The sequence below is a fragment of the Tigriopus californicus genome, chromosome 8 (assembly GCF_007210705.1).
Source record: "Tigriopus californicus strain San Diego chromosome 8, Tcal_SD_v2.1, whole genome shotgun sequence".
Classification (NCBI taxonomy): domain Eukaryota; kingdom Metazoa; phylum Arthropoda; class Copepoda; order Harpacticoida; family Harpacticidae; genus Tigriopus; species Tigriopus californicus.
In genome coordinates, this window is record NC_081447.1 from 7,318,548 (window position 1) to 7,342,841 (window position 24,294).

Consider the following 24,294-nt stretch of genomic DNA (forward strand, 5'->3'; position numbering starts at 1 on the left):
AATTCAGATTTTGACGACTATCGCAGTTGCAGCGTGACATTTGGTGTCATTTCCTCCCCTGTCCTTTGTCGCTCAGGCCCCATGATGTTCAAGGGGGTTTCTTGGATTGGATCAGACAGCCCTGCTTGGTCATTTCCAAGTTTGCTTGGTCATGAAATCCCCCCTAGGAGAATGGTGGGCTATTCACTTGATTTGGTCATTAATGCAGAGTTTCAGACTTAACAAAAGGCTTTAGCTTCCATCAGATACACCTATGGCAGAGTCGATGAATGTGGTGTGGCTTTGCCTAGGACGTGGTTGCATTGAAAAGAATATGTTATGGCGAAAACGAAGACATTTCCCCCCGTTCTTTGAGCAAGAGGGATTTTTAGTGAAAAATCTTTTGAGGTGGGTTCATTCTAACAGGGACCGAAGACTTGCCAGGGTAGTGATAGTAAAGGAAGCAAAGGACTCATCATCATCATCGTCGTCCTCCTCTACGCTGTTACAAACAAAGCACAAAGGAACAAAAGGGGACCAACTTCTTCAATAAACACGGGGTTACCATCGCTGCCACCATCACTACCACCACCAAGTTCCCCCCTCGGCGATCGCTTTTCACCTCCATGTGCTCCTGGTCGGTCCTCACATCACATACTTTCTCTTTGATTGGGGAATTTGAGAAGCCAATTCTTACTTGTCTCCATTTAATTGGTCGCATTTTTCTTTTCTTCCGTGTGTACTCTGGCTGCGAACACGCTCTTTGGGGTTTTCGGACCGTCACAATTCATGGCAATGGGGCCTATCACTGGAACTGGAGCAGATTGGAGAGATGTCTACTAAACCATAGTTGAAGTCGAAGCGGAAGAAGAGAGAAGACGATTCGTGCATAAGCGAAACCAATCTGGCGGGAAATGGGTTTTCCGCGAAAAAATATTGTCATTCCCCCCGTTATCTACGGATTTCTAGTCTGCCACAGAGGAAGAAAATTGCTTTGAAGAGAGAAAGAGAGAGGGAGAGGTGCTTCAATTTCTAAGGAAATTTCATGCTTGGCTTTAGAGCTTGGGCGTTTGTTAGATTCATACCGAGTGGACAGTTCACTCCAACTGCTCAGGAATTTGCTTGAGGAAATTCCTGCTTGGCTTCTTTATTCCACAACCCATTTGGGGCAAGTGATGATATGCGAGTGCACCAAAACGATTGAAACAACTCGTAATGATGGCAGGTGCTACTGATGTTACTGTTCTTGGGCTTGTTCTTTGAGGCTAAAAACTAGATAATATGGTGCAAGATGCTTCTTACAAAGATCCACCATGGCACACGGTTTAGCGTGGCTCGTTTGCTTTGACTTTTTCACGTTGCAAAGCTTTTAATCTCGAGGATCTCTGCATGAGTTGAGTTAGTCGCATTTTTTAAACTGAAGAGAGATGGTGGATTACATGATGAGACCATGAAAAGAGAGGGAGAGAGAGAGAGAGGGATGAAAGAAAAAATCAGTTGTACATCAATGTCAGATCATTTCACAAGACATCATTTGTCACTATTAGAGATACTACAAGAGGTGACAAAAACAGTTGTTCGGAAAATAGTTCTAAATGGAATCTGTCCTGGAAATTTCAATGCTCGTGATAAAAGAGGCTCATCGATCTTGATCAGAAACCATCGTAATTGATCTGGAGTCCCGACGACCATTATCGCTTTACAAACTTAGGTACGTCTAATCCAATTCTTCTTCCCCAAAGTTGAGTCATGAGCGTTGATTTCCCATTCGATCATAAGCAAGTGTCTTTTCATTGGTCTAACTTGAAGAAGCACAACACAATCTTCACGATTCGTGATTGGGTGCAATGAACAGCAAACTTTGTCTGAGAGGATGTTTTTCATCAAGATGACTCGGTCAAGTGCGCCTCGCCAATGGTAACCACGCTCATTAATGAACACCAAGTCAACGACAATAACAATAACAACATCGCTGATGTTGCGAAACCCGGTTTTCTGGTCAATAATCAATGTCGAGTTTTGGGATTGAAGCCTCTACTTCCAGCATATGTGCTAGTATTTCGTTCTCTCACGGACGATCTAGTCCAATGTTGGGCTTGACATTATCTCAAGTTTGTTGCTGAGCCGAAGTCAAGTGTATTCCATATAGATCTCTCACAAGGCCGGGCATAATGATGCTGTCGCCCACATCGGTAGTGTTGTCAATGATCAACAACAAGCCAAAAACTCAATGGGACGCTTGAAGTTTGGGTAAGCGAGATCCTGTCGAGTGGATACGGTCCGACATAAGCGGTAATACGAGCTAGTTGTTGATGTTGACTCTTCTTGAACATCAATTTCGTATCTCCGAGACTCACGAGGCTTTACCTGGACTTGGCAGACCCTGGGAATCGAGGAATGTCGACTTTTGGGTTGATGACAGATAGTGTTCATTGCTTTGTGCAAACTTCTCGTGAGTAATTGATCATCGTACCGGTTTCTCTTCATTTCGTTGTTGGTTGGTTGGTTAGTTGGTTGGTTGGTTGGTTGGCCCAGGCACCACCCAGTAGATCCAAAGAAACTCTCCGCAGGTCAAATATTGTCTTTGAACATGGATCGAGTTGGGCAACGCAAAAATGGGGAACAAATAATGGACCGCGTCCTAGTTGTCAAATGTACGTAAACGTGTAAAAATTTCATCGCAGATAATTTAGGTTCAGAAGGGCTTTTTCCATTCAGGATCTCAAAGGCAAGGAAATGAAGCGAGAAAATCTGGTTTGGTTTGTTTCATTCGTCCGGTGTTCCTGACCAACATGCATTACTTCCAATGTTGGCCAGGGGAAAGAAATGTCAGGACTTTCAAATAGAATTCCATGGAAAATTTGAAATGTTAGAGGAGTAAATTTCAATTAGCCCTGTAGAGTTGAGAAGAGTCTTTTGTTTAGCTTGATCTTATAGCTCCTTCGGCCTTGAAAGTGATTTTTGCCAATCATTCATAAGTCTTTTTCGCGGAATCTGATGGATTCAATTAATCTTGACTCTTTTACGATTCATTGAGCAAGCCAACCTTGATCTGGTTCATTTTTTTTGTCTCATCCATTGATAAGGAGGAAAAGAGAGAAAGAGAGGGAAATGTCCTTAGTCTAAGTTGAGCAATGGTATTCATTTAAAAGCCGAATCCGGTGTTCTAGCAACCCAACTACATTCAATAGATAGGTAGTTGGTTGGTACGCATACCTATGAGGATGCCAGGAGCTATGGGCACCTCGCCTCACTTTCTGACGTTTATGGTTCCTTGTGGGTGATCGATCGTTTCGCCGGAGAATTGAGCAAGAAAAATTTAATTGCACGCTCCAAATGAACCCCATTATCAGTTTTCCTACTAGAAAAATTTGGATCATGAATCCCTTGTGTTCTTTCTTTATTGGTAGAACATAACTCATGAGCGTCACTTCATCAATGATCTTAATGCTCCCCGATCGTTGGCTTATCGGATTATAATGATCTGTGTGCAATGGGGCTAAAATGTTGAAAATCTTAATCACATCCTCCATCTTTTTGCCCGAAGTAATTACTTGATAGCTGTATTAGAGTGCAACTGCTACTTAATGGGCAATCAAATGAAATCTGGCCGATCCCATCAACCCAACTTGGAGATGGGGATCGAAAACAATGTCGAGTTTTGTTTTCATTGATTTCCATTCGCTCTGTTCATAGATGTGTTGGAGAAAAAGGTGCCTTTCTTCCCACTTGCTTGCTTGTGTTTGGTTTTATGGAATGTGATTTAATATTGTGGAGCACAACACGAAGTGTTGAGATCGCCCCCCGCGGCCCGTCAAATGAAGGCTCCCTCGCGTGTAATACCCTTCATTAGGTCTTCGGCTTGGTTAGAGTTATATTTTTTTCGTTTCCCGACGGTGTGCTCTTAATATAGGGGATTCTTCCTACACCATGATTCCCGCTTTTCCCCGCCAGAGGGCAATAACGCCTTGGCCTGGAGAGGCAAAAGAAGACGAGTCTATTGTTTAGAGGCCAAAAGAGAACTGAAACTATGAACACTGACTGACTCGGGTCGGAAAAAAGGAGGGAATCACCCCAACTCGACGAGTTTGTGAATGGGGTTATGGTTGTGGTTGGCGTTCAACTAGAAGTACATGTGAGAATGGTGGTAGAGCTTCTTATCAACGGAGGAAGTATCTTTGGACCAAATAAGCGGAGCAACCGTGAACTCACTCACTGACTGACTCACTCACTCACTCACTCACTCAATCCTTTTCTGACAAAGTTTGAGTGCCCAGTATACCTCGTATGCCTACAGTAGGTTTGGCGCTTTGAGAATATTGCTGGAAGGAAGCACGACCAATGAAGCAGCAGGGAGTGCCAAAAATGCCTGCGAGCCATGACATTAGTGGTTCTAAATACATCTTGCTGCAAACTGAGGAATTGCATTTAGGCTCCGAGTTGAAAAAGAATTTACTGTTACGGGTTCTGACTCAAAATCCATGTCGGTACTGAAGCATATTGAACGCATTACGTGGACACTTGAGGGCTACATCACGGCACAATACAGGAGCTCATAAAACCATCAAGGTGATTAATTAGCGCGTTTCTCTCAGTCTGGGGTCTGCAATCCCAGCCCTTAATCTCCTCCGATTAAGTGCTCCAACCCCATATTTTCACGCCAAGTTTCATTCTGATGTCCATTCTTGTGGTGCAGATTTATAGTCACCCTCCCAGCAATCGTAGCTCAGTGGTAGCCCTATCCCAGAGCTTTGGACGAGTTTGAAACAATACCACACCGACATTGGCGAGAAGAAGACCCACGTAAATCTTTCTTTCTTGTATTTGACTAGAAATATTTTGTATGCGAGCCAACCCTGGACGAAACCAGGTTGAGGGACCGAGTGCTGGAAGAAGGAAACACATGGGTTCATTAGTGGAATCGGCAAAGAAAGTGACTACAAAGACCATTGGGATGAGTTTGAGTTTTCCTCGCATTCATTCGATCTCTCTTTGTGAGCAACTGGGCTTCGGAGACTTCGGTGCTACGAATCAGTCGTGGGTCCGAAAGGTTTAGATCCTGGACGCATACGGTTCTCAGATTGGCATTGGCGCTACTTGAACCATAAACGTCCATATGGATCCTAAGAAAATTAGTCTCGTCTTCTTCACCTTTGGCCACCTGCCACTCCTCTCGCAATCGCCTCGTGAGGTTGAAAAATCTGTATATTCATCAACTGTGCCGACGGTATTCATGAGAATTTTTTTGAACAGTTAGTTACCCGCTTACTCACGCATTGAAATCTCCGGAAGAACCGTTCCAAGGAAATAGAACTTTCTGAAATATGATCGACGAAACGAAAATGCCAACAGAGACAGAAGTGAGTGGGGTGGAGATGTAAACTGCCCACTCTTTTGGCACACGCCACAGAAAGTTAGCGTGGAAATCTACACTTGGACGCCTGATTAGTTTCTTGTCCAGAAAAGTTTGTTTTGGATGAAGAAGACCGTCCGGAAATGGCCGGATCCCTTTGGACTTGTACGGTAGATACATAATACCGGTACTCGATCGATGATTAATGCTGAACAGCAAGGTGAGCTCAAACGCTCATTTTGGTGCACATGTGGTGAATGACGACGTATTAGTCTAACTGATACTGATGTGCACATTGTGAATGTGTGCTGCATGTGTAGGCTAGAGGAGCAAAGCATTTGGTCTTTCCATTGGTTCACGACAACTTTCTCGTCATCCGATGGTGGTGGGTGCCTTCCTCCACTGGATACAGAATGGAGATTGCGAAGAAGGTGGAGATTTGGTTTTGTTCAATTTCAATGGAACCCGGAATTTGCCCCGTCACTCTGATCAAATTACGGCTTTGGCAACGTTTTACTGCATGTGCAAAGCCAATTTTAGCATCCCCGTCCTCCACGTTTGGCGATGATCAGAATATGCGTTTTGGAACCATACATGAGCGAACCAGCCTATCGAGGCCTTGTCCCCTATTGCTACATCAATTGTTTGAGTATAAATACGAAAGCCGATTTTGTAGGCCAAGCGCAAGGACGAATGATTTGTGATTCCTCTGCTTATCACTCTACTTGGGGCCGACTCAGTCCGGCCTAATAATTGCTCACAAATGCCGATTTTGAGGCCGGTACTCCATAGTTTTCGATTCCAATCATTGTACTCAAATGTGGTGGGTTAAAAGATGATTAGGCACTTTCTGCCATAGAGACCCCGTTGGAGGTGCCGTGATCGACGTCATTTCTGGGTTCGCTTCCAACCCCAAGCTGTCTCTTCTCCTTTCTTATTTTCCTTTCTTTCTTCTTCTTCTTCTTCTTGCTCTCGTTCTCTTTCGCATGATTGTGAGAACAACAACAAGAAGCAAGGTGGTAGGCTTTACCAGTCCACTTGATGGTTCAATGCTCTTCGTCAAATGTCACTTCAGCTTTAAAATATGAAAACTTTTCCGCGATGGATTCAAACTGAACAATGCCTGTCATATCGGGGCGTATCTGATCCACATTGGATGTGGTTTCAACAGGTGTCATCCACGCCATCAAACTGGTTGTTCCTATCTTACATTAGCCGCCACCTCTACCACCACAACTATCACCACATGAAGCAATGACATAATGTCGATGTGAAACCGTAGGGGGTTCATGAAGAGTGCAATACCGTACAGTAGGTGGTAAGATGTGCAGAAGGAAATTTGGAATCCTTAGCATTTGATTGAGATGGGAGGTGCTAATGGAATGCAACCTTTGAACAAGGCAGTGCGATTAAGAATCAATAAAAGATGGGCGCGGTCATCACGTTGATAACGAGAAGTGGTGGGTTCTGGTTGCAGCTAGTTCTACTACTACCACCACTGTTACTGTTGATATGTCTGTTTCTAAAATGAGATGCGGGTTTATCTATCTTTAAATGTATCCAAATGTCGACTGATCGATTTCGCCGTGGGCCCTTGAAAGCCGAGAGGAAACTCCAAAACACGGGAATCGATTGATCTGTGGCTCGGGAGCTGGCTTACATACTCGCTTACTCGTTTGCTGGCTTGCTCATTGGCTTCCTTGGGCCGGAATCACATCCATCGCGTATTTGCAAATAATAGGTTCAAATGGGCTCTTCATGGATTGCCACAGCCTTGAGTGCGGGTTGCCAAATTGAATTTTCATGACTTTGATTCGAGGCCCTAGGGCTTGTGGTCGATGATGTGCTTGTGCAAGCACTTAGGCCTTCTTCTTTTTCGCTTCGCCGTCAGCTTTGATCATTCATCAGAGCTCTTGAGGACTTCTTCGTCGTCGTCGTCTTCATCTTCGTCTTCGTTTCTTTTTTCCTTCTCCATCGTCGTCTTCAACCTCTTCCGCTTAATGGACGTTGAACGAAGTCAGCGCCCTCTGACCGAAAACACGTGAAACTGGAGGAGCGAAAAATTTCATTCATTTCGATGAGAAATTATGAAATACGTTGAGAAGAGAACACTTCACACGGATCCGAAACGTGCGGAGGGGATTCAGTCGGTAGGGGTTTTATTTCTTGGTCTTTGATCGACCGGTGATACGCGTTGATGGCCTGAACTGGGACGAGAATGACCAAAGGCAAGTTGACTAGCTCGTGCGCGCAGACAAGTGCTACCTATACCACTATCATTTCGTGTAGTCATTTGTATTCGGACGCTTTAACGATGATTTAATGGTTTCAAGGTCCCGAGTTTGATTCCTTTATTCGAATGTGACAAGACAAATGCCTGGATTCTATGTAATGTCGTTCTTAATTTGCTCACTTTCAGGTAAGGGCGATCCTATCGATAATGCGGCCTCACACCGATACCGACGGCCTCCGGTTTTCAGACCTTCTGTTCTTGATGTGGGGGATTCTATCTCTCTCTCTCTGGACAAATGAGAATTAATCATCATAGGCTTTGAAGTTTTGGAACCCACTGTCAGATCTCCGAGCGAAATTCAAATGCCCCTGACCCTTGATTAATGACCGCTCACACATTTGTCAAGGACGGGATTCTCTCATTGCTTGTTGTTGTCGAGTTCGCTCTCGCGCTCTTTTTCCAGAATGGTCTTTTCTGTCCTAAGATCTGACTGCTGTATCAAGTATGTTTTAGGCATTTCCTTGTGCTATTGCTTCAAGGAGAGAGTGCATCACATATTCGGGTTTGTTGTCGTCCTTGAGAGTTACGAGACCTGATCTCAAAGTGGTCCAGAAAAACTGCCAAGATCCCAATTACTCGCGAAAAATTGGGCGACAAATGAGGCCTCACGAAAAAACAAGTGAACTTTTTTCCTCTTCCAGAAATTGGAGTCTATCTCTCCAGAAAGAAGTGGGAAGGTACTCATACACGGCCTCGTACTTGTACATACGAATGTACGTGTGTGCGTACTACGTACGTAGAGCAATCAAGGAGGTGCTGTTAGTAATTTGCATTTCGTGACGGGAGGAGATACATGATGTAGTTGAACTCGAAACGACGACTGATCTCGCTCAACTGGCTGGCCCGATGTTTGCTCTTCAAAGTTTTGCATGCATATTCCAATCATCAACCCTTTCCATTCCTTTCCATTTTGTTTTGGTGGCGACCCGTAGATTTTTTGTGGTTACCAGATCATTTGGAATTCCGCCACGAGCTTGAACTGGTTCGGTCGGATCTGCCCTAACCATCATCGTTTACTCCCTACGGTCTGTCTCGGTGGTGAAGGGAAGGTGCGCTACTCGCACGTACGTAAATGGTCGGATCACTAATTAGTTGTTATTGTGCCAGCAATGACTGCCATTGGGATCTAACTCATGGTTTTCTCGCCGTGATGATAGACATGCAAATCATTTTGCACGCAAAGGCGTATTTGCCAAATGAGAGCATGATGTGACATTTGCCACGACTTTTCTGCACGCTAATAATCCTTCCAAGTGAACCACCTCGTCGTGGTCGAAGATGCTTGTTAGGAATGACGAAATCGTCGCCGTCATTACCATTAGTTTGGCCATCCTTGGAAGCGAGTCGGGGGCATCTCTTTTTCATTGTGATTCCTTTTATCATATTCATGAAGTTTCTTCGGCTGGCTTGAGCACATTCTTTTTGAGGGGTTAATGTCACCAAATCTCATATTTACCCTCCCATCCAAGGTCGATACACGGCATAAAGTAATCCATAAAGGAGGAGTCTTCCTATCCACGTAACTACATACCTTACGTACGAACCTACTCAAATAGTGGGAAACCGAGGCGACCATGTTGGGTTTGAATGGTTTTATAGTGACACCGGACCCATTGCAATGGAGGAACTCGTCTAAAGAATCGAGAGTTAAGACACAGCACATTGGAACTTGAATGTGCAAAATGTGAGCTGTTTTGCTTCCGTTCGATTTTTTTATTCGCATTCATCAAGTTGCCAAAAAGCATATTCCTGGAATAGGCCGGATGCCTTTTGTGTAGGCGGCAAATTGGTAACTAATGAGTAACACGCACTTTGGTACAAACTAAACTAGCACAATCCTAGTGAGTTACTCCCAGAGCTCGAGGGTAAAAGGCGAGGATCTTGATGTACCCAAAATCTGGGACGATGTCCCTCCCGACTAGTGGAATATTAATGCAAATAACCAAGACTCATTGTTCTCAAGGCCTTTTTGGGAAAAAGTAATAATCATTTGAAATAAGAATAGAGCAGATGGTGATGGGTTTCATTTTTTGTCCTTCGTTTGTGGAATGTGTACTCCGTGTGTTTAGTTTGAGTCCTGCACCAATTTAATGAAGTCCGAATTGAGCAATACCCTGTGCTTTTGTCCACGTAGTAATAGCGCCCAATTGTCTTGTGAAGCGGAGTGGTGCCCTTTTCTAATTTGTTTTTGATTTTCCTACATTTAGTCCTCGTCTGTCTGTCTGTCGGGCAGAAAAAAAAACAAATGGAGATTCCTGAATGGGGAATGAATGTTTCGTCGTCCCTCCTTCAACTATTGACCGCTACTTAACTTTCGAGGTATGCCACATCATTGTATCGGCTTGAAAAACAAAAGCTTTGCATCTGATTCAATCGGAGTCTATCTACTACTTTGATTTTTGGCCCGGTCACTCTGGCTCTTCTTAGTTGTCATGGCATAAAGTGAACGTTCCCCATTTTTTCGACATGTCTGGGACGAATCTGTTTCAGACTCACTCTCTACCCGTCAATTGAGCTTGCGATTTTCGCCGACATGATTTATCCTCGCGAGTTTCTCACCTGCGGCTATAATTTCCTTCCCCGTGTGCGGCTACACCTTCTTGAAGAAGTTGCCTCCTTCCTGTTATTGTTTCAATTTTTTGGCGCTCAGCCACTTTCCAATTCGCCACCTTCAAAGACGGGTGGTTGCTCTTCATGAAGCGAACTCTAATCCAATGGCAAGGTGGGATAGAATACGAAATTCGCTTCGCGACTCACAGACTAAGTTCGTCTTGAAAGAATAAGACTGAAAAGGACTTTCTGCTTTGTCATTGCGCTCCTACTGTATGCCAGCCGATTACCAATGCCCTACTGAGGAAAGGCAATCTCGAATGCTTTTCAAAAGGCCACAAGCTAGATGCTAGATAGATAGATTCCTTCCTCGCGAGACCCGAAAGAGGAGCCGCCGGGACCTCACATGCAAATCATCTCTAAGTGGTCTTTTTCGCGTCGGCGAGAAGGACCTGGATGGTTGTTGAAAAGTACATACATGCTTACATACTCGTACATACTACAGTAGTACCGTAGTTGAAGGAAGGAAGAAAGGAAGGGGCAGAAGTCATACAAGGTACTAGCGTTGCTTGCTGCTACGAGAAAGTCAAAGCTTTGACATATGCAAACAATTGAGTCAATTAAGACTTTCTCCCAAATCTCGCATGATAGTGAAGACAAGAAACACGTGGATAATTGGAGACTGTTTTTCTCACTTGTATGCCAAAGTTCAACCATCCCATACACGTGGGTCTCTGTTTGAAACTCTATTTTCGAGCTCCAAGACCCTGCACTCCCGTGTTCGTAGACCTTGATTGATCTTTGATTTGCTTACTCCAGCAAATATCTATGGGGTGAACAATAATAAGTAAGTTGGATGACAGCAATGTTGGGAAAGAAGTCAGGTCGAAGACACAAATGACGTCCCTTGTACCAGACGATAATTAGCGAGCGAAGTAAGTTCTCACAATTTCGGGGGTGGCGGGCGCGGCAGCAATAAGAAAAAAGATTTCTACGAAACAATTGGAGAAAATTTCTTACGACAACGACAGCTATGCTCATAGGTTCTCCTCCATTAGTGCAGTAAGATGTGCTCGTACTCCTAATTACGTGATTTGCCAGATAAATAGGTAGAGTGAATCAAAAGAAAACCAATGCTTGAAAGCTCGTTCTTTGCTCGGGGCATCTGCGGCTAACGAGTGATGATCCTTTCTCCGACCACATTAAACAATCAAATGAATAGAGGAGGAGAGCAGAGCGGATATTAGTTTACTGCTACCTTAATCTGATCCGTGGTTTATGTAGATATCGCCAAGTTGTTGCATCAAACGCGGTGACTGCGGGTTCGTTTTTATGACTCTGAAGTAGTTCGTTAAGCCTCTGATTATGAGGTCAATGTGGAGGAAGAAGAAGCCGTTGCAAAATGTGAAGCTTTGTAGCCTCAGGTCTCAGACATAGATGGGCCACTGACAACCAACGGGCCATAGGAATTGGGTCTCTGAGATACTTGCATTCTCATATTTTGAAGACCCCCAATTTGATATTGACAGCGCTCGTCGTCACTTTCCACGTGATGGTTCACGGTAGATGATGCTTTGATACTAAAGCTCGGTTCGACGACTCAGGTGAAAAAGTTGCTTGTACCTTGAGAGGAGCCCTGGTGTTGTTGCTGTTGTTGCTCTTGTATGTATAGGGACGTCGTCCGCGAAATCCCATGTGAACTTGGACAACCACTGGCCCCTCGATCCTTTCTTCCCCAGCGGCAATGGTCATGGAGAAAATCTATTTTACCTGCCCATTCACTAAAGAATAGTTCCAGTGAAAGGCTCGAGCAGTGTTTGTGCACCTTGAGGTTCATTCATTGGAAAGATCAATCAATGTCCATTGTGGCAATTTTGGTCGCTATTGACGTTCTCGTCAAGGAAGAAAACATATTTCTTTTGGGCAATTTCTGAACACCACGGTTGTTGATTGCCTTAAATATTAAATATATTTATATGCACCCACTTAAGCACTTACAATAAGTAAGTACCCAACTCATTTATCCTTGGCATCTGAAGTCGTTCACTTGACCCGCGGTTCAAATTTGGCAAACTGCTTAGTCATAGAAAGCATCATTATCTGAAATGAATGTTTTCAATTATCCACAATCGAGATCCGACCGCCATGGACGGCCGTATTACTAACTAATCGTTCTCATACCAGCCCCTAATTTCCAGCCATTCCATTTAATCGACAAGCACTACGAACATCGCGGCGCCCTCCATAAATTGATGGGATATTTGATTGGAGGGTAATGCAAAGCGGTTATCAACACTAGCCATGTGCTTCGTTTCATTGAACTGACCTTTTCATTGGACATGTAGAAATTCTTCATTGCTGTTCTTGCGACCCACGAGAATATTCCCCTTAACTAGCAAGTCGCTCATGTTTTCTAATTAAACAGAGGAAAAACAAGTTTCTGCGTCCGCCGGCTCTAACGAATAATACTCTGACATTTGACCTTATTGGGAGACAATAGATACAAAATCGACTTTTTATCTGGTATCTGGGGTAAAACACGTCATTCGACGTATTTTACGTTCTTTGTCACCAGAAATTGTCACCACTTCGATCCCAATACGTGTTGGTGACCAAGAACTAATCATAATCCAAGTTAGATACCAAACATGTCAAAGCCTTAGATTTATTTGCAATAACCCGGTCAAAATCCGTTTCAATTGGCACACTGGTCGTTGTTCTTTTTTTACTAACAAACGCTCACCCCAACAAATATCTTGTACAAAGCAATCATTATTTTCTCTCACAAATCAAAATGAGGAGCTTTAATTTGGGAGCTCGCACACATTTGTCAAAAATAAGCAAGAGTTGTGACGTTTTCTTCTGTCCGTCGTAAGCACTCTTTAGATCCAAGGTCTTTTGAATCCGTTTGGACGGATTCTCTCCCACCAGTTTCATTGCACGCAGCCTTTGACTAAAAAGGGTCAATCATCATCCATGGAGCAATAACTAATTTTGCTCATTTGCCTTATTATTATTATTATTTTGGTTTGGTTTGGTTTTTCCCGGGCTTTTCTAACCGCTATAGGGAATGTAACCACGGCTTTGAGTTCGATAAATATCCTTGAATGGATGGATCAACTTCTTTTTACTTATGGAAGAGGGCCTAGGCTTTGAACCTTCGGCAATTTTATTGAATCTGGTTGGGCAAAGAAGTCTACATTTAAGGCTTTTAAGACTCGCTGGCTCAGTTGAAGTATGTTTGTACCTCTGAGAAACGAGACTTTTCGGTTGAGAGTTTGGCACCCTCAATCACGTGATTTCAAAGCACCCAAAGTAATTGACAGGAGAATAATAGAATGCACCATCGTAATGAGGATGAGGAACAGCGGCTATTCTTGCTTGCTTCTGAATGGGAAAAATGACTGCCTCTGTCGAATTGAAAATTGGATTCGATTTAATTGTGTGTATCTGTCATATTCTGACTTGACATGCAAGCGATTACTAAACTTGGAGGAGATGGCTGCTTCCGAGAAACCCAGAAAACCCACAAAAATGTGCACTCACTTTCTTGATCGATAAGGAAACATTCCAAAGCAACGAACCAAAATTGATTGACATCTCCAGGTATTCTTTTCAATGTCATGGCACGGACAAATATCTCTGGAATGAGATTGGTCGATTGGTTTTCCTCTTGAGCAAAGTATAAATGACACGATTATTTTCCACTTGTACTATATTCCAGGAAATTGTCCTTTTTCCACCTTCTAGTGCCAAGTTCAGGCTTCGTTTCGTTCCTTTTGATGTGACGGTGGGTTTCTCATGCTAGGTGATTTTTTAATGGAGGTGAAATTCCATCTTTCTACGTAGAGTATTGTTGAGCTAAGTGCATTCACCCAACCTTATCCCCCATTGGTACCACCCCCGTATTATTGAAACGAACGTAATCCAAGGAAATCTGTGAAGATCCCCGGAGTTTTTTGAACCATCGGCGTCCCTCACATTAATTGCATGTGTCAGTTAACTTGGTCCAGCGTTTGGTATTGCTATGTTTAATGAAGTTGTTCGTTCGTTCCTTCGTTCGCTTCAACGTTCGTTACTTCGTTCATTCCCTCATTGTGCCTCATAAAAAAGTGGGAGAAATCTTCTGCAAGGCAAGGGAGACGTTCAGGAAACAGAAAAAAAGAGTGCCATTTCAATCTTCAAAACGAGACCGGAGTGGTTTGGTAATTGAAATACGCACACAAGGTATGTGAGCTCATATACGAGTGAGAGCTCTTATTTAAAACCGTTGGAGGAAACGAAAGGATTACTTTCGAGTTGGAACTCCCATTTCCCACCCAAGACTGACCATTCTGGGTCCGATTCTTCGGCGCTTTTGTTTTGGTACAATTCCTAACCGATAAACATGGATGGTGGTTGAGGTTAGGATATACCTGATAAGAGGGTTTCTTCATGTGTTCGAATGGTAGAGATTCCCGGACTTTGAATACTTTTGAGGTCGTCTACGTAAGCGTGGACTTCTGCGGTTCCATTTAATTAGTTTTTCTCATCCTCATGAGATTATTCAAGACGCCTTGCATGTGAAAAGATTTACGACCTTTCTTTGTACCGGTGGGTAATAAAATCATCTCTGAAATGCTAGAAACAACGTCATGGATGAGGTGAACCGAGCACCAAAAAAAACGATGAGGAATTGACCTGTTTTCCCTCTTGGAGGCAATAATTCAACAGCCAGGGGATTTCGTTGAATCCACCTGGGAAATCACCATCTCCTTGAGATCAATGGGAATCAATTGTGCACCAGCACAGCCGATTGGCCTTGTCCTTTGGCGTTGGCCAGGCAAGGTCCGGCGTCTTTTATGCTTTGTTATTCTTGCTTCCGGAAATCCGAAACTGGGAGGAAACGCTGACTCGATTAATTTGCCAAGCTGAATGATTCTACACACATACATGAATGAGAGAGACCTCCTTACCTTTGTCTCAAGATTGATCCCGAAGGACTTTGGCCTGGCAGTTCATTTCCCGAATTGGTTAACTCTCGTATTTCATATGCGAGACGATATTTTGGCGCTACTCGGTTTACACTTGAAGTGTTCCTTCCCTCTTTATCCTCTCCCTTCTTCATCCTTCTCAAACAGCCTATTATGAACATACACGCAAATTTATTCTTTGAAAGAATGACGGTAATGAGAGGATGGATCTAGGATCTAGGATAGAGGGGGATGGTTTGGATGGTGGTAGCTCCGCATTTTTTCTCGTCCTGCACGGAACACAACGGTCACATTCGCCCCGAGAGGGATGAAATCAAGGATAGATGTGACGAGGTTTGGGTTCCAAGGTGGACTTGAACATAAATATATATATGATGTACCGACGGCTGTTGAGTGCTACCCTCATGTTCATACACATGCATAGTAGCTAGGCGAGTGCAAACAGCTAGCTAGCCCCGTTGAAGCATTCACCCTGTCCAAAAAGATCCACTGGGGGAAAAATGGCTAGCGTCATTTATTTGCTTTAGAAAAGAGAAGATTTAGACTTGTTGGCGCTTTAGGTTTTGGTGAAATTGATGCTTATTTTCCAGAGGTAACACACAGGCACGCACATTATTTGATTAGATTCTCGTTTTGGATCCGACTATGGCGTACGTAGGAAGTGGGTTTCATCAGTGATTTTTGATGGGTTTGGCAGGTTGTTTGGTGGTTTGAATATGATTTACCTACCCGAGCATTGAGTGTATGACCATGGGGCTCAAGCCAAAGTTGTGTTTGAATAGCAATTAACAGCCTTCTTAGGCCGTCGAACATCTGACCATTTTCCGAGAAGAGTACCGACACAACCTGGTGGTTTTGACTTAGAATCCTTTCTTAAAATATGTTGCGGGATGATCGAGTTATGATATGTGCTATATCAAATTCAAAGCATTACACGACTACCTTCGAGCTAAAAGCGAAGTGCCAGTGAAAGTGCGGCCCAATCTGGAAACAACAAGATGATAGAAATCTGACCTTGACTGTAAAATCACCAATTGGTTCTCCTACCTAGGGGGAGAAAAATAATGATGGTTTAAATACGAGAGGCCAATTCTGACGTTCGGGACAAATTGGATGTCTGAAGGAGCCCGTGGCTGAGTAGCGGCGAGCGACCTACCAACCAACCAACTAACCAACCGACCAACCAAGCTAGCTATGGCGGAAAAATAATCACTTATCAATGAAGAACTAGTAGTTGGGAAAGTGATTTCTCATTGGGCTATCCAATGAAACGACAAACGCTCTTATCCGCACAATATGTACAGCATGCACATGAGTCTTATGAAGGAGTGACATGTGTAAGTCTGAACAACTCCATCTCCTTCCTTGATCCATTTCCGGTTATTACCCGGGCCTTATTATGCCTTGTAATGAATATTAGGATGTACCGAACTCAAATGCAAAGACCGGAGAGATTAATTTCCGTTCTAAGAGTTTCTCTTAGTTGTACCGAACACATCCGGCAAATGTCTACCGTCCCTACAGTGTGCTTCACTTGGCTGGCAGACAGAGCTACACTTTGGGGGCTTTTCTGACTGTCGTTCGGTCGTTGAAGCACCATCAATGCATGCATTGTTTTCACCTCAATTCTATTTGGTAAGAGCAAGGGCCCAGCCAAGCACCCGTCCTCGACTCACTCACTCACTCACTCACTCCATTCCAATGTTTCCCCCCATGCTTGAACGCCATCCTCATCCGTCGTCTGTGAAACTGAACGCTCTGAAGTTCCGAAACTTCGCTGCTGCCATTCCGTGGTAGATAGCTCCTACCAAACCAACGGGTGAAAAGGATATCCGGCAGAATTCTCTCAATATTTCAGGGGATGATGAAGAGGACTTGATTGCATGACACTAAGAAAGAAAAGTGTTTCCTCAATTCATGATGATCTACCGTACCACTACTAACCACACTCTCTATCCACTTGTCGGTCGGGATGGTAGGATGATAAACGTGGATGGAAACAGGCTCCGTCGGAATCCATGATTTATAGCAAATATGCTCCAATCTGAAGTACGTATGAGTGAGCCCCAATAATCACGTATTTAGTAAGGCCGAGAGGTGTGTTGCATGTTCGCAGAATTCCGAGGCGATTTTATGTTCGCAGATGATGAGTGATCATCGGAGAGCAACAACTCTCACCGCATCATTCGTTGGACGCGCTCCAGTTGTTGACGCTTCGGGGCCCCTTCAACGGCCAAAACTTCAGACCAGATGCACCTTTTCAAGACTGAAAACAGCTTGAAGCATAACATAACAACTCTATTCTAATTAGTGTGCGCCTGAATGGGCACGTTAATGTGAGTTACGATCGATTATGGTAACAAGTGTCGAACACTTTTGGAATTACATACACTAAACCAGACAAGGACCACGATGAAGTTGGAGTAGTTGTTGTTGTTGTTAATGATGTTGTAGGGCTTGTTGTTGCTGGGATCATAAACGATTTACAACGCCAATTTATGCATCATCGGAGATGAACATGCACGAGAAATGAGATTGAGATCCGAGATCCCGAAGGCGAAATGGCTCTTCGTTCTTGGCTCGGCCTGATTCTGATATGGGTCATTGGATGATGAAGAATTCCAAAGTGTTTGCTTTAATGACTTCTGAAGCATCATCTCGAATGACTTTTCCAATGTTTTCCTTGGCCCTCCCATCCAAGTCTCTCGTCTGCTCTTTGAATCACATCACTCAGAATTGAGAACGACCAGGATTCAACGATTTGGTGGCAACCGACTGATGTAGTAACTGGGTTGTTGCTCAACTCACCACGTACGTACATACGTACGTAGCTGTACTAGTATATGTATGTACTGAACGTAAGTGAGGGTGGGGGTGACTTCAACGTGTTGTTCGGAGACAAACGACGTAGAGCTTACACTAGATGTGTAGTGCATGCATGGCGGTGTCTATGGTGGTGGTGTTGGTGCTGGTAGTGGTGATAGGGTGGAGGATGACGATCATGACTGTGAGTAGACGAAGGAGGAGGAGCAGGAAGGCAGGAGGAATGGAAGTATGTATACGCACCCACCTACGGTATGTGGTACACGACTGGAAATCTTGGTGCCAATTGAAGGGGCGTTGCCCTCCAAATCATTTCGCTCTTTCCGATTAGAAGAACGAGAACAATCCTCCAAATCTTGATCTCTCGACACGTTATTCATTCCGCCTGAAACAAGACGGCTCTAATGTGTCTCCTCGATATGACCGTTGGCACAACTTGAGACCCTGGGCCAGATTGAGCTGTCAATTTAGGTTCAATCCGTTTCCATCCCGGCCGAGGTGAAGAAGATGTAGATGAGTCTGCACAAGTTTTTGCCATGGCCCATCTCGTCCCTTCTCGTTCTCTCCTTCTGCCCCTGGAGAGGAAAAACTTGGACAAGAACTTGTAAAAGGCTGAATTGTCACGATTCATTCTCGGGAGCACGTCTTCCAATCATCGAGGCGGATGGTGGGTTTTGCTCGCGTTTTCATTCCGGTTAAGCTTTTTTTAGTTCGCTCTCATACCTAGTGCTTGAATACCTACCTACTATAGTATAAAGTGAGGCTGGTGAAGAAAAAAAAGTTTATACGGAGGGTCCTAAGAAACCCTTTAAGTGCGCCAGCAATGGGCATTCGTTTTAATAGGAAGATATTTAATCTTGAAGCATCTGCTGAGATCCGATGAGGACGAGGCGGGAGAAAAACCTGTCGTATTTGAAGCCTGGATTCAGAAACCATCGCGAGGATCGACCGGCATCCTCACTCGGTTAATCTCGGCCTCTCTGATACTCAAATGGCTTAATCGTCTTCCTATCTATTCTTGCTCTTATTCCATTTCCATGTGATATCATCATCCATCAAGGGCCGCAAATAGTACTGTGCAAAGGGGACGAGATCCCTTATAACTCAGCACATGCCCAATGCCATTTTACAATCGCCCTCATATATCAACGACTATTGTTTCAGAGCCATCTTAGCAGGCTTGTTTTTTTTTTCATTTTGTCTAGATATGTTATTGAGCTTATCAATCTCTTAGACGCTCTCTCTCTCTCTTGAACGGTCCGGTTCATGTCGATCTATTACAAAATTTCATTCTCGGCAATGAGTAAGCGTATACAAGTAATAGATGCGGTCGATGGAACGACATCGACAAGTTTCGAGGCTTCTTTTTATGTTCGGATGTACCAGTTTCGTGATTGAAATCGTGCACAACCTCATTCCTCGAATGCCTTCGTGTCAAATTGGCTTTGTGTCTCTGTTAAACGGCCCAATGCCCGCGGTTTTTTATCCCACCTCTTCAGTGAGGGGAGGTTGTGATAGAAACAACGAGTTGGAAAATATTTCTGAAGCTTCATAATGCTAATTGTTTGTGACAAAACATGCTCGACATGCAAATGAGTCTGAATTCTGAAACACAACTCTTCTCACACCACATAGTAAGTCGGGTACATCTTCGAAGAAGAGTGAAACCAAAACAGGATTAGTAGATGATTAGCAATGCCCTCTTTGAAACTTGACCGTCTGTCGTTGTTCGTGTTACGTCACGAAAGCCCGTGAAGATAATCCGTCGTCAGGTTTCAAAGTGAGGCGTACTTCAGAAGTGTTTCTAGACCTGGTTCTAAATGCGTGGCAATCAAATGCCGTTTTCATAACGCTTTCTTATATAATTCGTTTCAGGTGATTACGGAGTTGGGCTTAGTCATTTATTCAGCCTTGGATTTCGGCCTCAAGGAGAACGAGGAGCGGACCTTGACTCCAGGGCTGGAGAATCTCCTGGATCTCATGACATCATTTGGTGAGTAACTTATTTTTAATTATGCCTGCCGGACTGACTAAAGCTACGATGTCTCATCTTCAAATGAACAGCGTTTGAAAACCATACAGAAAATGTCCTACTTTCCAACTCAAAATCAAAATCAAATTCACCCCAAGTAAAGCTCTATGTATTTGCCGTGTTTGAATTGACCTTTGACTTGGCACTAGGTTCACACCGCCATTTCCGATCGAATCGAGAAATCGCTCCATTACTAAGTGCTAATGATCACCTATCTTCCCAAATTGGCGCAAATTTCACTAGTTGTTCCCTAACCTTTGTAAAAAAAAGCCATGGGCTCTCTTCCCAGATGAAACAGAATTGGATTCCGAGGTGCTGGTTCAATCCATAGAGTGCTCAATGCAGGATCGGGCTAGGACTGACACTGATTTGGCTGTTGTTGTTTGCTTGTAAGAAGCTCAACCACAATGGCGAGATGTTGAAACTCGGGTGTGACCACAAAGGAGTTCATTTGCATTGTAGGGCCATTCTTTAAATGCATCATCGTCCACAAAGAACTCCTATTTAAGATGCCAAAGTTTGTATAGGCCAGTCCAGATGGGGAAAAAATCCTTTTAGTCATAATAATCCCATCATGCACATCAGCGTGTAAAAATCCTAGTTGAGCTACCACCACCAGTGGGCAAATGCATCTTGGTTGCGAAAATTGTGCATCTTGGGCTTTACAATTACCACCTTTACCCAACACCTAACTTCTCGTTCCTCGTTCCTCGCTCTCCTGTTCGTTGAGTTAGTGGGTCTTCAAAGGCTACTTACTAATCCTATAGGACTAGCAACTGGTCCTCGCCAGTCACTCTTCGGCCCATCTTGTACGTAGTAAAACCTCGATTCACATGCATGCACCTGGTTGAGTCTAAAGCGGCTGGTTGAGGGGATTGTCAGCCATATTTGTTGAGAGCGTAAATAATCTTTGATATGATAGTACTCGTTGTCCCGAGGCAACCCACCTTGAGCGAATGTAGTGCACGTACGCACACAGTTCATACTCCGTAGGTTGAGCAAGATTGCGACGACGTGGACCCATTTGTTACACGTGAGTGTGATTGTGTAGCTGGGAAGCTAGCAAAGAGAGAAACTCGTTGATTAGTAGCATTTGAGTGACAGCTCATTGGACATGCTTGATGAGTGGTATGGTGTTAGTGGAGCTGGAGGGAGGAGGTGAAGGACTGAACTGAACTCGTTACTTACTCCCAATGGACGGATTGACAAACTCAGATTTGGAAAGTCACCCTCCCGGTAATCGTGGGGCGATTTCTATATTCCCGGGTATTCATTCCTCTCTCTCTGCCTGAGAGTACAATGATCCAAGCACCACTCTGATAGTACATAGAGGGAATGGACACGATTTGAATGTGCAAATCTCGGTTTCATTTCCCGAAATCTGAATGCGGCTAACAAACGGGAATGTGCAATGAAAGAAATCCTACCCCGAAACACCACTTTCAACTCGCTTCAGTGGAACTCAAGGGATCGATTCTCAGAACCATATGCAAGTGCAGACCCCTTTGTTGTCTTTGATTCGATTCGAAATCTAGCTCCATCCACCAATAAATATCGAAAACACCATCTCAATAGCCATTGACATTGAGCTATTGAATTCGAAACTTCTCCGGATTGGGTTCATTTTCAATCTCGGCAGGACAAAGCAGATGGCTTGTTGACGTGCTCCCCGATTTGCAAGTGGCTTTTTCACTCCGTTGGACAAAGTCGCTCGTTAAGGGTCAGTGGTTAAAATTGTTTTTGTTTCATCGCGATGGCGTTGCCACGATTTGGCGAGGCACGCCCAAGATGGGATAAAAACCCAGCCTCCCCGAAGGGTTGTATCTGGGGCTTTGTCTTATCTCAGTTTGGCACTTCGTTAAAACGAGCAAACGTGGTTCGAAGTCTTAATGAAGAGAGCAGATACGAGGTCTGCTTCATCGCATTCGTGACACACCGTTTGGATTTCCCGCGGCTGCATCATTTCCCAAATCTAACGAAATTCTAACAAACCCTTTCACTGGGGTGGACGTACAAAAGTGATGGGGAGGACCAAGAAAACGAAAACGAGGAGGACTTTGAGCTTGTTGCCATCTTGATATTCCTTACTTGTCTTTGTCAGTGTAGAACAGTATGGCATGTATTTCGTTTTGTATGTGTCTATGGTCCCCAATGCCCGGTAGAAAGACGCCGATAAGATCAAAACTTCAAGATGGCAATGATCCGAGAAATTTGAAGAATTCATTCCTGCTTGACACGGATACCTCTACAAACGCATTGCTTGCGGTTGCCTGATTGAGTTCCACAAGGTGTTCAATCCAGGCTGGAACGCCTTCAAAACCGTCGCGAAGGCTCGATGCTTCATCCGCTAGATGGACGAGCCGAGATTCCACAGATCGTTCGTTTTGTTTGATCTTTTTTGGTTCAAGTGTCGGATCGCGATAAATAGACAGACAGGTCCAACAAATTACAGAGAGAATGGTCCGGACAAGCCATCTTCTCCTGTTCGTTTGCTCTTTGGCCGATTTCATGCAAATCCGTGGCAAGCAAGACCAATATTTGAGGTGGAACCCCCCCCCAAAAAAGACCTTCTTATCGTTACCAACACAATTTCTACCATAAGTTCCGCCAATGCACAGGCTCGAAGATTGAAAGAAAGCAGAAATTCGAGTGAGCGGCTCGAAAATCGTGCCTTGGGTAATCGCTTTTTCTCCCAAGAATGTTTGTTCTCCCCTTTGGTGCCCTGATTGATTATTATTCCAACTGGAGGCTATGAAACAAGAAGCTCATCGTCTCATCTTTGCCTTCGTGAAGTCAGGGCCGTTTGAATATCATTGAGGTTAAGTCCATTGAGATTCCAACAACAACACCATCCACAGCAGTGCTCAGAGCAACTGGACAGCCCTTGATTGGTGGACAGACTTCATGGTTGGGTTTTACAGTTCTTCATATCTTTCCTGCCCAGAGATAATCATTGTCTCTTGATTTTCAACCACCCCTATGACCAGTGTTTCATTGCTGCTGTTGCTCATCTTCTCTCATGAACATTTTCTTCAGCTACTCTTGGATTTTGGGTCATGATGAAGACAAAAATGAACTGAAGCGGAGTTCTCTTTGGGCCTAACGATGTCTGTGATGAGTTGCTCGGGGTCTCGCAATTGCAGTGGCTTGTAAAAAATAGTACGTCGAGTCTGGATGGATTGGAAATGTGGGCTTTGAACTCGTTGGTGCTATTCTGGCAGTGATGGTAGATGGAGTTGATGAAATTTCTGTCACCCCGGTTTTTTCTCAGTTTGAGTGATTGACATAGATTTTCCGTTGGCCTTGTGAATAAGAAACTGAGTTGTTGCTGATGATGATAATGTTGATGTTATTCCAACTTCAAGAATCTACGTATCGCTTCGTGTGCAACATGATCAGAATGCTAAAGTTTCGAAAAGAAAACGAAGCACTTCTTCTACTTTCTACAAATTACACCACCTTCAGTTCATTTTCAAAAATATACGTAAATGATGGAATAACACATTTTTCGGGCTAACCAAGATTTTATGTTCGTAATAACTATGTTGGACAGTTGGCATCATTACATTGTAGGCATTGATAGAAAAACCAAGTGCATAACACCAACAAATAATGGGAGCTCCATCCCGTAAAGCATGCTCCTCCACGTATTGCAAAAAACGCACTATCTCTAGATCGCAGGATGCCTACACACGCAGTGCAATACGTTTGTTTGATTGATTCTTTAGTATTGATTTAAGTTGTCTTGGTAATCTTATTTATGATGGAAATTGAGTTTTGCACAAGTGTCACCGAAATTGCACGGAGTTTTCATCTTGCGATCAGCACAGAGGCCATAAGATAGATATTCCTGCACTTGAGAGCTGACTGGCGAGCTGACTGGCCTTTAGAAAACCCGTTCCATTCCTACGAAGATAATCGAGCGGATAAGAGCTCGAATCTCAGTTGAGACCTGATAATTATTTGGTAGCCCTTCTTTGTCTACGGTCGTCCTGTAAACGAGGGCCATGGCCAAATGCAACCCGATGATGTCAAGATTAGCTCGCATGACAAGAATGTACATGGTGAGGTTTGGAAAATGGCGATGCTCGCCCCCGGGAAGAGATCGCATCCTCGGTTCTTCTTTTCCCCTCCTACACATTACATCGTCACACCCACTAGGCTGACAAGAAAAGAAACACATGACCAATTGTGGAGACCAAAAATTTGGCTGGAAAATGAGCCGAGGGTATAAAAAGCTGACAAAGGAGTCGGACAAAAAGCAAAGGCTTCCCAAAACAATGGGGAGATG

General features: G+C 43.9%; 1 protein-coding gene across 1 annotated transcript in view; it reads left to right on the plus strand.

Annotated features, from left to right (window-relative positions):
• LOC131884413 (protein spire homolog 1-like) overlaps positions 1-24,294 on the plus strand; it is a gene marked incomplete in the record, with an annotated part of 54,660 nt that overhangs the window by 16,609 nt on the left and 13,757 nt on the right. The window contains 1 exon segment of the mRNA XM_059232180.1: positions 19,847-19,964. Coding sequence (XP_059088163.1) covers positions 19,847-19,964 — 118 coding nt within the window.